The 15,726-nt window shown below is 35.5% G+C and overlaps 2 protein-coding genes across 2 annotated transcripts; both read right to left on the reverse strand.

Annotated features, from left to right (window-relative positions):
• Positions 1–51: 51 nt before the first annotated feature.
• LOC119985047 (probable inactive purple acid phosphatase 27) lies at positions 52–5,698 on the reverse strand. Its single transcript, XM_038829207.1, has 12 exons — positions 5,331–5,698; positions 5,151–5,242; positions 4,847–4,916; positions 4,623–4,745; positions 4,406–4,498; positions 3,663–3,792; positions 3,154–3,235; positions 2,934–3,066; positions 2,230–2,435; positions 2,002–2,127; positions 1,252–1,561; positions 52–494 (listed from the first exon to the last, which is right to left on the reverse strand). The coding sequence occupies exons 1-12, from the start codon at positions 5,553–5,555 to the stop codon at positions 189–191; spliced, it is 1,896 nt and encodes a 631-aa protein (XP_038685135.1). The 5' UTR covers positions 5,556–5,698; the 3' UTR covers positions 52–188.
• A 1,760-nt stretch (positions 5,699–7,458) lies between these two features.
• LOC119985050 (probable inactive purple acid phosphatase 27) lies at positions 7,459–11,649 on the reverse strand. The gene is made up of 12 exons (XM_038829211.1): positions 11,324–11,649; positions 10,665–10,750; positions 10,490–10,559; positions 10,253–10,375; positions 10,020–10,112; positions 9,580–9,709; positions 9,293–9,374; positions 9,027–9,159; positions 8,631–8,836; positions 8,417–8,542; positions 7,968–8,277; positions 7,459–7,885 (listed from the first exon to the last, which is right to left on the reverse strand). The coding sequence occupies exons 1-12, from the start codon at positions 11,525–11,527 to the stop codon at positions 7,580–7,582; spliced, it is 1,869 nt and encodes a 622-aa protein (XP_038685139.1). The 5' UTR covers positions 11,528–11,649; the 3' UTR covers positions 7,459–7,579.
• Positions 11,650–15,726: the final 4,077 nt, after the last annotated feature.

Genomic DNA, 15,726 nt, shown 5'->3' on the forward strand with positions numbered 1-15,726 from the left:
ATTATTAAGCTTGTGATGAGTGGAACCCTTATGTCATTATCATAACAAATATAATTAATTACCAACGAGAGGCGACTCGGTTGGATTAGACATATGTGTGTTTAAAGTTCGATTCCAACTACAAACATATTTTCTCTGCGGTATTAAAAAAAATAATATAATTAATCACAAAGATTATTCTTTTTTGGTCAGCTTGCCAAAGTAGTTGCTGCACAGCCATCGGGTACGCAGGCCAAAACGTCTCTGTAGTCGCGTGAAATGGTGAAGGAATCATACACCTTTCCGTCGCGGCTTTTCTTGTATTCGAAGAGGAGTGAAGAATGGTCAAATGCTGTCAACTTGACGAATCCAAAGTCATAATCCCTGTAAAGACTCCAATTTGGAACAACATCACTGTATTTTGATAGGTGGCTCCCTCCTCCACCCACCACAACATGAATTGTTCCGTTCACGGTGCCGGAATAATGATGTTTTTCTTCGTTTACACATTGATTCTGCACCATACACAAATGACAAAAGATTAAAGGCGTGGCATGAAATCACTTGCTATTACTTACTTTAGTTACTTTGTCATTCAACACAATAAGTTCACTTTTTTGGATAGTGCACCGAGAAGGGTTAGAATGGCAGTTCCAGCTCCTTGGGAAGTACCAAATAAATGACTACTTGAATCGGGGTTTTGAGCATAAAGATTCCACTGACCTGTAAAAAGCGGGCCTAATCCTTGGGGATGCGGTGCTACATCTAAGAAATTGTTCCATCGAACGTATTGCCCCCTGGATCCCGGAATAGCGACATGGACGAAATGCCCTATCCAATGGTCCAACACATGCACAACAAACGAGACCCAACACTAGGGTACTTTTACACAAAGGCAGCAACAAATTGGGGGCTCCTATACCATGTTAATCTTCGTTACTTTGTCATTCAATTCAATAAGTTAGCCTTTTGGGTTTTGATGTTTCACATTATTTATACATATTCTAACAATTATCAACTAACTCCACAGTCCAGAGAGGCGGAGCTTTAGCAAATCACTCAAGTTTTCACTAAAAAAGTTGTGTGTACTATTATATAGCTAGTTATGCTCATTTTGCACAACAAATATAGTTGACGTGCAACGAAAACATCCCTCTCTCAAGGTAAAAAAGGGGAGTAGAGGTTTACTCTACCTTAAATTCTCAACAGTAAGAAAAATGACTCGAAGTGCATTAAGATGTAATTCTCAATCTTTCAGGTGATCAACCATACCTGGTATATGGCGCATGTTCTTTCATAGTTGTGCACATGACCATAAAATGCAATATCCACCTTGTACTTCTGCCATAGCCTTTGCAAGCTTTCCCTTCCCATTGGCTCTTCAAATGAGCCTTCTTGGCCATACCAGTAGTCAGAGGAATATCCAAGTACACGATGAGCTGCGAAGATCAACCAAGGTTGCTTCTGCCTGTCTGCAGATGCAAGACAGCGTTCAATGAACTTATACTGTTCCGATCCCTCCCTCCAGTCGTGTTCAGTGTCAGCTATACAGAAATGGAACATGCCATAATCGGTTGAATACCTGCGCATTTTTTAGATTTCAAATAATGTTCAGGACATACGATATTAGAAAAGGAGATCCAGCTTTGTGAATCATAATATAAAACAATGTTCAAAGGGACCAAGAGGGTTAGTCTGCAAGAGATAACAGAGATTGTTCTTCTACTTTGGACAGGAAAACAGAATACAAAGGGATGGAGCGATTTCACAATCTACAGAGTAACATGCAATGAATAATTGGGATTGGATTTCTCTCTTCATTCTACCATTTCTTTGGTCATTATCTCTTTGTTTTCCTGTTTCTTTTACAATGTCCGTTTGTGTGTGTTTTTCTGCAGGCTTGCCCCAATTCACAATTTTCGGAAAACCATAAAGAAAGCCTGCCCACTTATGGTCAGTAGTTAATAATACTGTTTAGATTTTTAACTAAAAAGCTATCTTGTAAGAGTGTACATATGTTACCAAAACTTAGCTCTGTTCTCAGCCGGAACATAGAACATGGTTTCAGCAGGCACGCCACACTCCCCGCCTGAATCTGTAGTGTCATAGAAGGATCCAGTATTTGGCCAGTCACGTTCATGATTGCCACTGCAGAAGAAATACAACAGATTATGCTACCTGAAAAGAAAGGTAGATACTAAAATCACTTTCAAAAGTACAAGGCAATGGTCCATGAACAAGTTCACAAACCTTGCAATCATGTAAGGAACAGTTGACGCAATGGGCTCCACCTGGGCAGTGAATTGGTCCCACTGTGAGATGTATCCATTAGAATACACTATGTCTCCTATATGGAAAACAATGTCGATGTCGCTCAAGTCCCTTATGAGTTGGTCAGTAGTGTTAAGTGAACCTGGCTGATAATCACTGAATTCGTTTGAACCATCACGCTCTGCCTGAACAACATTAAGATACATGTAAATCCTTTACATATCATCAGCCACAAGAACTCAGAAAACCATATTTTTGTTGACAATGATGACACCAACCACCCTATAATTGGTTCTCACAGGTAACAAGACAAAAGGCAGGGAACAGTCAATCATTTGAATAACCAGAGTAGATATCTAAGTTTTTAGCTATTTTATTAACTAAGAAGTTCTTTTTGCAAATGTGCAAAGAAGGACATGCTGATAGTGGCTCGAGTCTTAAGCGAGATTCTCCTTCAAAATATATTAACCTGGAAGTAATGCACTAATGCCCACATACAAAGGGAAAGATATAGAAAATTTTCATCACCAAAGATTAACCACATACAAAGGGAATGCACTGGATGGCATCCCAAATTAAACATTTAAAAAACTGGTATGTGACCTACACGAAAACAGGAAGGCAATTCACTTCTTTACTACCAATTCAAAAGCCAAGCCTTGTTAGAGATTTGTGAATATGACCTTTCCCATGTCACCAAAGATAATGACGCGCTGTAATGAGTCTTGCCCTGGATATGGGGATGATTTGAATGAATAGCTCTTGCTCCAGATATATGAACCATTGGACAATATGTTACCCAGCCTATATGCGTACCTGAAGAATCATGATCATGGTTTAAAGATATGGTCCAACATAAAAAGCCTTTATACCGCAAGAAGGATAAAATTCAAAGAAGCATACACAGTGTTTGGCCACAAATCCTTCAAGAAACTTGTATGTATGAAACCAGGATCACGCCAGCCAACTGTTCGTGCAGGGGAGCCTGCAAACAAGGCAACCCTATTATCTATCCTACAAGCCTACTAATTAACATTTCCACATAAAAACAAGACTTAAAAAATTTTGTACTACAGTTGGGGTTAGTTGACTGTACATACTTTTGTAAAAAGTAATCACATTCAGATATAATTCTCCAAAAAATTAAAGAGGGTTAAAGAGAAATATCCATCTACCCACATGAAAATGCACTAACACAAAGTTAAAGAGCTTCTATAAGAAGTAAAGACTTCAAAGAATCTTTTTTAACCAAAAAGTAAGATTAAACTATGTGATGAAAGTACATAGTAATCCAGGAAAGAGAGGGCAAGCTAAAATTTAATTACAGAAGATATATGAAATTCAAATCAAGTATAATATAATAGTAAGGTGAGTTTCAATATCCCATCTTTAGTAGAAGAACGGGTCCATACCACACATGCTGTTCTGATGAAATGTCAATGTTCCGGCAGGTGAATACTTAGGAGTTTCCCCCTTCAGACCCCATGCGACAAATGGTACAGCTTCATCTATGTTATAGCCACTTGTCCAGGTTATAGTCATCTGTATAATACGTAAAAAAAAAAAAATCTGAATCCTCTGTACTAAAGTGACATTCCTAACAAGCCAAATTATTATTATTATTTTTTTCCAATTTGGCATTGACCATCAAATTGATTTTTGCAAATGGTCCAATTTTTCACCAATTGCAAAATCATTTGCGGAAGCGAAAACAAAAAATAGAAAGCAAATGCAGGAAGGTCCATTCCAAAGCATAATTCATTATTTTCTCTGCCATAACTCCATGTAAGTTCTTAGAAAGACTCATGTCTCTCCAGGGTCACCTGTATTCTACATGTTCCCATTCTTGAAGCTGGCATCAATAAGTAACCACGTACACGGAAGCTTTTTATAGGGACACACTAATGAGGTAAGGTGGTCCATTTGAAATGGGACATGGTTGAACAACCAATGAAAAGAGAGGTCTAGGGATCAAAAATCTTTGAGCTTTTAGCAAAGTTCTCCTGGGCAAGTCGATTTTGAGATTCCCTCATGAGAATTTACTTTGGTGTAAGGAATAAGGAATTAAGGATGCACAAGCCAAACATTCATGAAAAGTCAATAGAGAGGAAACATCAACTTGCTAATAAAAGCCCATCAAATAGAAATGACTCACTTCATTCCAGGACTTTCCTTGAGCAAGGCGTGGATAAAGAGGCGCCTTTGGATTTGCAAATGATATGAAATTTGAAACTGCCACCAGTTTGGGCTGCCATATTCAAGTCTAAGATTAATCCACATTACAAAATCATCAACAGTACTCAATTAGTTGGGCAGTCAACAGCAAGAAAGAACTGAAATAAAAAAAGCACAGCCAAGATATCAAAACTCACATTTGATAATCCGCCAGAGAATAATGCAAAAGAGAAATCCGCCCGCTGATTTATCAGCTGAAACTTCAACGAAGCTTTGCCTATTGCCGTGTAATTTGAATTGGAAAAATTTACGTACTTATACTAGAACAAGGATGTTCAGAATCACAAGAATTAGTAATGTTACGACGTAAATGCCCGTGCAATAAACTTTCAGCTCAACATGAAAATGAAATTATACCAACCTTTATTGGGGCTGAACAAATATACGGAGTTTGTTCTTTTGGATCATTCACAGGAGGACAAAACGATGAACTGCCATATCAAAATAACATTCTTCTAAATTCTGAAACAATAAAAATTGCAAACTAATCCTATATTATGCAGTGAAGATAGACAGAACACACACAACTAAACTCACAGAGAAAATCAATTTGGTCAAAACTTCAAATAGTTTTAGAATCGCAGTTAATAAACTCGGTCCATTCAACCGAATCTAAATTCCGTCAAGTATAGAAGAGCAGTTAAGCAGTTCACAGTGGGCATTACTTGAATTTTGCAGGAGAAAAAACTCCAACCCAATCATCTGCAGATGGTTCAGCGATCACAAGATTCACAGTTACCCATTCCGTATCTTCACCCTGCGATTCGAAAAAACAAGAAATCAATGATTGTAAAGTAACTTAAGCTTTGAAAAACGAAGTTAAATCTGATAGTGTTTGCTCTTACCTTCAAGCCAAGAAGGTTTGGATAAGCTGTGATGGAGGCCGATGAGTGGAGGGCCAGAGTGGTTTTGTATATATCAATCTTAGCCAGTGGTTGCTCTCCAAATCCATGAATATGAGCGTCGGCTACACGACTCAAGCTCATTAGACAAAGTATTGACAACGCCACCATAGCTGCGGTCGCCATTTCAAGCTTCAAAGTGGAAACAAGTGAGAGAGTTGAGAGCATGAATTTAACAAGACTGATTAGCGAAGATCCCGGCCTAGATTCCAAGTATCATTCCTATTTGACTCTGGAGAAACTCTTGGTTATTTGACTGTAATTCTGTAGAGAGCGTTAAGAGAAAATTCTTGGGACGACTTGGACCTTTTGGTTTCCGTGCAACTTTAGTTTGACTTCAGTTGTAAATTAATGGATTACTCCTCCAGTAAACGCCTTCAGCCACAGAGACAATCAAAAAAAACCTAACTATTTGGGGTAGTACCTAATTAAATCTCTAAAAGGTTCCTAGAAGGAGACATGATTAGAGGTGACAAAAAATCAATTCTGATTTAGATTTAGGTCGGACAATATGATGTGTTTATAAATTATTTACATGTTTAGACCCTAATCGATTTAATTCTGGACGTACCTAATTGACCAAACTCATATTGATTTAAATCCGCATAAGTAAAGTGGACAAAAGACTAATATGGGTTAGAGTTCGGATAAGTAAACTAGTGACCGGATCTTGTTTTAAATTGGGCAAAAAAAATTTTGTTTGGACCCATATTTTGGACATATAATTCATGTTCAAACTTGATTTAATTCGGGTCGAACAAATCCGATCATCTAGATCGAACAAAATTTTGCTACCCCTAGACACGATAGACTCTAAGATACCATTTTTATTTGGCTAAACCAACTTTTATACCATCGAAGTTACACGCGCTTCTCGTTTCTATATCCCTTACCCTTGTTCCCGGCCTAGATTCCAAGTATCATTCCTATTTGACTCTATATCCGGCTTCGATTGGTTTCTTGGAGAAACTCATGAATATTTGACTGTAATTCTGTAGAGAGCGTTAAGAGGAAATTCTTGGGACGACTTGGACTGTTTGGTTCCTGTGCAACTTTAGTTTGACTTCAGTTTTAAATTATTGGATTACTCCTCCAGTAAACGCCTTCACACAGCCACAGAGACGACGGAAAAAGACCCCAACTATTTGGGGCAGTACCTAATTAAATCTCGAAAAGGTACCTAGAAGGAGACACGGTTGGAGGTGACAAAAAATCGATTCTGATTTAGATTCAGGTCGGACAATATAATGTGTTTACGAATTATTTATATGTTCAGACCCTAATCGGATTGAATTTTGGACATACCTAATTGATCAAACTCATATTGATTTAAATCTAGACAAGTAAAGTGGACAAAAAACTAATATGGGTTAGTGTTTGGATAAGTAAACTAGTGTGTTTGAACCTGGATGCAGTTTTAAATTAGGCAAAAAAAATTTTGTTTGGATCCAAATTTCGGACATATAACTTATGTCCAAACTTGGTTTAATTCGGGTCGGACAAATTCGGTCATCTAACTCGGACAAAATTTTGCCACCTTTAGACACGATAGACTCCAAGATATCGTTTTTATTTGATTACAAAGACTGACATGTAGGCTATAATTTATACTGTATCAAGGTGTTTGATTAACATGAATTTGTCTTGAATATTCATTGAAATATCATTCAATAAGTTCTATTGTTGTAAAGTTGTCCTAAAAAAAATTCAAGGGCACTACCTCTCGAACCTCCACAAAATTTTTTCGAACAAATCAAAATACAGTAACTCACCCCATTATTATTTCCTAACTCTGCCCCTCTTTACAATGGAGTCCACCATGCCGCTGTAAAAAATTACTGTAGACCCCGAGCTTCCAAATCCGATACAGGTAATATTTATAGTTTTTAAATAAATTACTCTGATCAACCATGTGAAACAAATGAATTGAATAGGGTCAATAAGACAAAAGTTTCCCATCACTTGCCACATGAGGTCAACTCAAAAGAAAATGATCTTTTTTTTTATGATAGATAGCTCGGTTGATAATTGGTCATTTTAGATATATGTGTGCTTAATGTTCTATTCCAATGAAAAACATATTTTTCAACGATATTTCAAAATGCAAAGGTATGAGTGATTTCTTAATACAAGTCTACAAGTACGAGTCTTTGAGAAATAGTAAAATGAGAGAGGGATGTTCATGGAGTCTCTCATGAACCTAAAACAGTAGGTTCACAACCATCATGAACACAGGCCAAGACGTCTCTATAGTCCCTTGAAATGGTGAAGGAATCATACACCTTTCCATCACTGCTCTTCTGGTACTCAAGAAGAAGTGATGAGTGGTTAAACGCAGTCAGCTTAACATATCCATAGTCCTCATCTTGAAAAAGACTCCAAATGGGCTTTAACTCACTGAACTCTGATAAATGGCTTCCTCCTCCACCGGCTACGACGTGGATCGTTCCATTCACTGTGCCCGAGTAATGAGATTGCTCGGTGTTTACGCACTGATTCTGCATCAATCAGAAACAGCAGCATTTGTTTATTTATGGACGTGGGATAATATGAAATGTAGCCATAATTTTTCATTGTTACCTGGTACATGGGGCATGTTCTTTCATAGTTATGGACGTGGCCGTAGAATGCTATGTCCACTTTGTATTTTTGCCATAGCTTCTGCAAGTCTTCCCTTCCCATAGGCTCCTGAAATGAGCCTAGCAGACCGTAGTAAGCAGACGACGAATACCCAAGAACTCTATGAGCTATGAAGATTAGCCAAGGCTGTTTTTGCCTGTCTGCTGCAGCGAAGCAGCTCTCGATGAACTTGTATTGTTCAGAGCCCTCCCTCCAATCATGTTCACTGTCAGCCACACAGAAGTGGAACATTCCATAATCCGTTGAATACCTGTAGAAGATAGAAATATGTTTCAACGGGAACTTTCAGGTTATCCTAGCATCAGAAGTAACACATTTTATTGCACAGTGGCAATTGATGTTTTTTAAATCAGCCCGACTGAAAATTTTGTAGACGGACTTGCTCTTACCAGAACTTAGCCCTGTTTTCAGCTGGAACATAGAACATAGTCTCGGCTACCACCCCGCATTCACCACCAGAATCATTTCCGTCATAGAATGATCCTGTCCCAGGTGAATCACGTTCATGATTACCACTGTATGAAAAATTTCATGCAAGTTTCAGAATCTACATTGTAACACCGCCATACGTAAAACGAGCATGTAGAGAGTATGCGAGCAAACCTTGCAATCATGTAAGGTACTGTGGATGCGATGGGCTCAACCATTGATGTGAACTGGTCCCATTGTGAGATGTATCCATTTGCATATGTGATATCTCCTATATGAAAAATTATGTCAATGTCATCCAAATCCTTTATCAGTTGATCTGTGGTATTTAGAGATCCTGGTTGATAATTGCTGTATTCATTTGAACCGTCACGCTCTGCCTGAATGAAAGAAGTACCAAAAATTATTGCTTTGAAAGAATTCACAAATCTAAGAAATTCAAAAACAGAAGAAAATATGGAAACTGAAGGTCAAAACATATCTGTTCAAGACTACATGAGCACAGGGTAGATACAAACTATTTCATGCTTATATTTCTGATCTCTTGAATATAATTTCATTGATTTATACCTTTCCCATGTCACCAAAAATCACAACACGCTGTAACGAGTCTTGTCCTGGATACGGGGATGATTTGAAAGAATAGATATTGCTCCAGATGTACGAGCCATTAAACAACTTATGACCGAGCTTGTAAGTGTACCTGGAAATATCAGGATCATCAAAGGCTCAACAACATGCTTTATCAATGCTTCCTGCTACTGCCACACACAAAAGAAAAGGAAAGAAAGGAAAAAAGAAGATGGGGAAAGCAATGTTATCCTCAAGAGTCATACAATGAGTTGGGCCACAAATCTTTCAAGAAACTCGTGTGTACGAAACCAGGATCACGCCAGCCAACCGTGCGTGCAGGTGGACCTACACATCACCAAGAGAGAGCTTTGTTACAAACGTGAATTTTCATTTCATATAAAGGGGAACAATTTAACTTGGTCCCCGCACAAATTTGGAGTTCTCTAGATTCTTTTTTTCTTTCTGAAAGCAGTAATTCTCCAGATTTTTGCTTTCCCACAAGGCGAGACAGATAATCAAGGGCATAATATGAAGAAGGCACAGATCATACCACACATGCTGTTTCGATGAAATGTCAGCGTTCCAGCTGGAGATCGAGTCTGAGACTCTCCCTTCAAACCCCATTCAACAAAAGGTACAGCATCAATAATATTATAGCCACTTGTCCAGGTTACTGTCATCTGTGTGAAGACAGGAAGAGTTTATGGATCCAGCCATGCAGAGCTAGTATCATCCTCATATTTGTGCGGGTTACTTGCAGTTCTTCAATAAACTAAAATACACAAATAATCTGGAAAGATTTGTATTCACATTTTTCTCTTCTTTCGTCCCCTTTTGGAAAATGTTCCGCGCTCACTCTATCAATAATCTAAGTGAGTGAGGAGATAACGGCTTTTAGGCTAGCATTCTAAACCAGAATGTCCTGGAATGGTTTACGTCTTCTCCTAGCCAAAAAGAAAAAAGATGAACATTATAACAAAGGGAACTTACTTCATTCCAAGACTTCCCTTGAGACAGACGAGGATATACAGGCGCTTTTGGATTTGAAAATTGTACAACATTAGAAACAGCCACCAGTTTTGGCTGCAACAGTAATATGCAAGTCAACTTCAGTAACTCTTGGATCACCATAAAAATCCAGTGAATTCTTTTGATGTATCACAAGAAGAAACTAAAAAAAGAAAAAAGAGAGAGAACTGAGAAGAGAAGGGACTGCAGCAAACATTTAATAAGCCGCCTGAAAACAGTGCAAATGAGAAGTCAGCTCGCTGATTGATCAATTGGAATTTCAAAGACGCTTTGCCGCTACTTGTATAATCAGAATTGGACTCATTTGCAAACTTATACTGAAAATAAATACATCAAACACGAGATGAAGTTAGATGATAATATTCAAAATGGATTCATAATCTGGTCAAGTCCAATAGCAGAGAAGGTTTATCATAACAGTCAAAACATACCTTTATGGGAGCTGAGCATATAAAAGGAGCTTGTTGTCTTGGTTCAACAGTTGGCAGGCATGTTGATGAGCTGCCATATGAGAAAGCTTGTTAATTCTCAACTTTGTATAACTTTTTGGCGCAGTTTTGATACGTACATGACCACGATTCAGGCCAAAATAGTAAAACATCATACAAAGATGGTGTGATGGATCTCACTTGAAGTTTGCAGGAAGGATCAGGGCTTTGAAGCTCCACAGTTATCCACTCAGCATTTTCCCCCTGGCATACATTCAAAACTAGTTATATCACCAACTTTTCAGATCATGTATCAAATATGGCTGGATCTAATGCAGGAAAAGGCTTGGATAATGAGACTCAGCTAGACGGGGTGGGATCTTTTGTTTTAATTTTTACCATCGCCCCATAGGCCGATCCAAGTCCAAGTCATCTGCAAGACAGCTTGTAAACTGTGATTTGGAATTGCTCTCTGGGCCATTTTATTGTTGAATAGACATTAGATTACGCTGAAGTTGGGGGAGGCTCTTAGACCATGATCAAACAATTGGTGAACCACCCTGAAAGTGTCTGCAGATGACTCTGAACAGGGTGAAGACTGGAGCGCATTTTTCCAAATAACCAACTATGTCAAGGTGATTTTCAGTCCACTCTCTGGTAATCAGAATTATCTATTAATGAAACACAAACAAATAGGGTAGTCTTCAGATACTGAAGACAAAGCATGTGAACACGTGAATTCTTAACATGGTAGCAGCAGACCAGTTACAGCCTGCCAAGAGAAAATCACAATATTGCTTAACATGTGTATGATGAAAAGCCTGAAAGAAAAATTACCTTCAAGCCAAGAACAAGTGGGTAGGCCCTGATAGAGGCATTTTCATGAAGAGCATAAACAACATTATGAATCGCAATCTTGGAAAGTGGTTGCTCGCCGCCTCCATGCCTATGACCCTGAGTTGAAACAGCAAGCAGAACTGTCCAACATTGTAAAAACAGAAAGATAACTGTAATAGTTCCCAAACATGATGAGTCTGTCATCACTGAAGATGCCCACTGTATCTTTTCTGGGACCAAACCTTATAAGCAAAACAAACAATTATATAAGCTGGACCAGCCAAGGCCGTCATCTCTCTCAGGACGGCCATGGCATAGAAAAAAAAGATTGCGGCACTTGTCAACATCTGGGTTTAGGCTGAGCACCCAAGAACAACAGATTCCTTTCCGCAACTTTTGTGGGCTTCATGGGAATATCAAGACAGCCATTAGAAATCTTGCATTCATAACGGACAAAAAGAGATTGTCTATTTCATGAAGACTAACCCAAAGTTCTTAGCAATCAATCCAAAGCATCAGTGACAGATAGGTATCAAGAAGACTAATGGCTAACAAAGACAAAACCATTCGACAATAGCCTAGCTGGTTACCTGGCGCCACTATTTCCAAGAGGTTTGCGCTCCAGCATCGCCCAAAACAATATTAAACATAATGACAGATAGGAAAATAATGACGCGATGCCAGAGCATTCAGGTTGCCTCGTTGTTCAACCTTCTTCGCTGCCAGGATCCTCCCTAGCAGAGCATAGAAGTCATCGGGCATTTTGGCCTCTCTAATGGGATGAATGAGCATTCAGCCATAACCATCCTCCAACCATTTCACTTATATGTAACCCAGGAAGAGGAGTATTATTCCTTCTTCCCAGTCTATCTCCAAAGACAGAAAATAACAGCTCCTGGATTTGGCAAGCAGATAAAAAAAATACTTCAGGCGGTGAACAATTTATTTGAGGCTATTGTCAACTATTTTTTCACCATATTTGCTTGTACTATGGAAGTGCAACTTTTACATTGGATAGGGACGAAGCCAAGACAAAATGTGAGGGGTTCTAGAGGCGGAAAAATGATTTTATGTCATGATTAAATTAAATGGGTCGTTGCAATTTTTTTTGAGAAATTTATTAATTATATTTTTAGAAGTATGAAAAATAATACCAAAAATCAACAATTTATAAATAAGATAAATAATAATTATCACTTGTCATATTATTTCAACCATGAACATACTTTTTTTTATAATAGGAAGATTAAAATTGAAAATTCAAGTATCTTTTTTGTTATTTAGTGTATATATATTCAAACTTAAACAACCAATTTTTTTGAGAGACAAATGTGATTGTGTCCAAAATGTGCTAGATTTTTTCATGCGTGTGATCTCAAGTTTGATACCCATCGACTGGGACTATCAAAAATCAAACAGACCGTCAAATCGATCATTTAATCAGTTTTTGTTAAATACATGTTAGTGAAAACCGATTGAGGAGACCATACTATTGACATTTATATATATATAAAAATAGAATACAGCTTCACATTTTTTTCCCTCCCAAACTTCCAAGTTTTTTTTTAGATTTTTTAATTCTTATTATTTTTCAGATATTTTAATTTTTATTATGTTTTAGTTATTTAGTCATAATCATCTAACAACCATTTAAATTATCTTTTATCTAAACTCTAATTTAATAATTTAATGATTATCCTTTATCATTATTTAAATTATAACATAAGTATTATTTATTACTATTTTTAAAATATATATATATATATAAGATTTTATACAATTCATCTTCTTTTCCCTCCTAAACTTACAAATATTTTATCATATTAATTTATTTATTCTCTCAACTACATTTCAATTGAAATAGTTAATTTATTCCCTCAACTAAGATTGAAATATTTTTTAAAAATATTTTAGCAAAAATATAGAGGATAGTAAGATATAATAGATAAAGTTAATATTAACCAACAAAATATTTTTTCCCTCCTAAAATCACTTAAACCATAAACGTATAAATAGATAAGAACCATTTAATTCTTATCATGTCTTGGTTGGTTGATTATACATATTTGAATTTTCTAGCCTTTTAATCTTCTAACAACTATTTATAAATATACTTTATCATTATGTAAAATATAATATGATAATTTAACAATTATTTTTTTTAGTACTATTATACAATATATAAAAATAGAAGACACTTCAACTTTTTCCCCTCATAAATTTTCAATACTTTTATAGTATTAATTATTTTTTCTCATAAATCAACATTGAAATTTTTTAAATCAAACATATAATGGATAATATGATATCTTCTAAACTTCAGTGATTTTTTCAAATATTTTAAAGATATTCAAAACGATTGTGAAAACCAACGTTTCAAAGATTTTTCAATTATTTTAAATATATTCAAAAAAAGTATGATGATCAACACTTTAAATATATATAGACGTAGATAATCATCACCAAGTATGGTGATGCTTTTATCTGTAGAAAAATTGATAAATGAGTAAATTGTCTTGCTTGGTTTTATTTTATGTGTTATCATTCCATTGGTGTAACAATGACTAATTTATTATATTTGATATTCCTTGTGCAGTTTTGTACATCAATACATCAAAGAGGACTCTTCGGGAATGAGCCCAAATTGTACTTGTGTTTCTGTTAATTGTTATTGATGTCATATTTACTTTAGGGTTTAACATCATTAATGATTGTTTTCTGAATATAATTTAGAGGGTGATGTCCCCATCTCTAATCAAAAGAAATCTGTGTGGTACGTATTTCTCATTTTCTCACTTGCTAATTTGTTCTTTCTTTACATATAGTTGTTTAGCATAGCTGAATAATCTTGATTTGTCTAGCCAAACAATTTTAATGCAGACATTGAGCTTATAGAGTTGCCATGGAGAAATTTCCAAGTCTTCTACAATCAAACACATAGAAAGTCAAGTCTAATGAGCCTAGGCAATTCTTGAAACCTGGTCTAATCATCATCAACAGATAAAAATACCTCTTCATATGTGAATTCAAGTACTTCGATTAATGAGTAGAATGACCTTTCGAGATATGCGAATTCAGATGGAATGCATATGTACAGTTGATAAGTTTTTGTGCTTCCAATTACACAATTCCATTGTATTCGCTGCATTTACTGTTTTCCCTTTATTGATCGATGGCATAACATGGCTACATACCAATGAATATCATAATGAATTGGATATTTGTTAGACAGTTGTGCTATTCAGTGGGTGACAGATGATAAGTCTCCTATTGAAAATTTTATTTTTTTCCTCAATTGTCCATCAGGTTATTATTACAATTATAGTACCCAAATATAATTGAAATATAATATTTTATTAGTGGTTAACTTTATATTAATTTAGCAAATTATTTAACTGTAGGACTCAACAGATTCTATTGAACATATTCAGGAAGTCAGTGAGGTGAAAAAGGTATTAGTAATTATTAAAATAATAATTGACAATTGCATGTAATTTAGTGTTCAAGATCCTTATAAATATATTTTAATATTTCAAGATTCATTTTTGGATGAGACGGATGGTATCTCTCCAAAGAAAACTTTCTTAAAAATGATTGTGATCTACCCGATTAATTATACACTCAACTTTCAACCAGTAAAGTGAAAAACATCAAGATTGAAAAAAGATTAGGACGGGAGTAAATTTTTTTGATTGTTTGATTTGATATTGTTGAACTTAAGTTTCGTAATTATTTATTTATTTTTTTTGAATATGTACTCTCTATGGTTTTTATTCCCAATGCAATAAATATTCATAAATTACTTTCTCTACCTAGCATTTATAATACTTATTCTGAAATAAATTCAATTATTTGTATTTCAAACTAATTTTATACAATTAATATTATAATCAGTTGTAATAACGATAATTTAATGATTGGAAGAAATTGCTCTTTTTATAGATTATATAATTTGTTGTTGTGCCATAAAATTCCATAAACAAAATTAATTTACAAGTGCCCTGCCACAATTATTGTAACATATAATTACTTATCTTAATAAAGATACTAAATTTCCAAGAAAAATAAGAACAATAAAATTATCTTATAATAAAATTAACATATTAAATTTATTCATGCACATATCCAACTATATCTGAAAGGTTAATTATCTTGAAATTTGTCAATTAATTAATTATGCACATGTCCACCTAACCTATCAAATTTATTCATTCAAATATGCAATATTATGAAAACATTAAACAATTAGTCCAAAAGGGCAATAAAATCTGAGAATAAAAGGTTTTGTTTTAAATACAATTTTCTATTTATAAAATTTGCGAATATAAGGTTATTCTTTTTAATAGAATTTCGGATGCTTTTTTATTTTAAAACTATTATAACTCTATCATTTTTATTATAAA

The sequence above is a fragment of the Tripterygium wilfordii genome, chromosome 19 (assembly GCF_013401445.1).
Source record: "Tripterygium wilfordii isolate XIE 37 chromosome 19, ASM1340144v1, whole genome shotgun sequence".
Lineage (NCBI taxonomy): Eukaryota > Viridiplantae > Streptophyta > Magnoliopsida > Celastrales > Celastraceae > Tripterygium > Tripterygium wilfordii.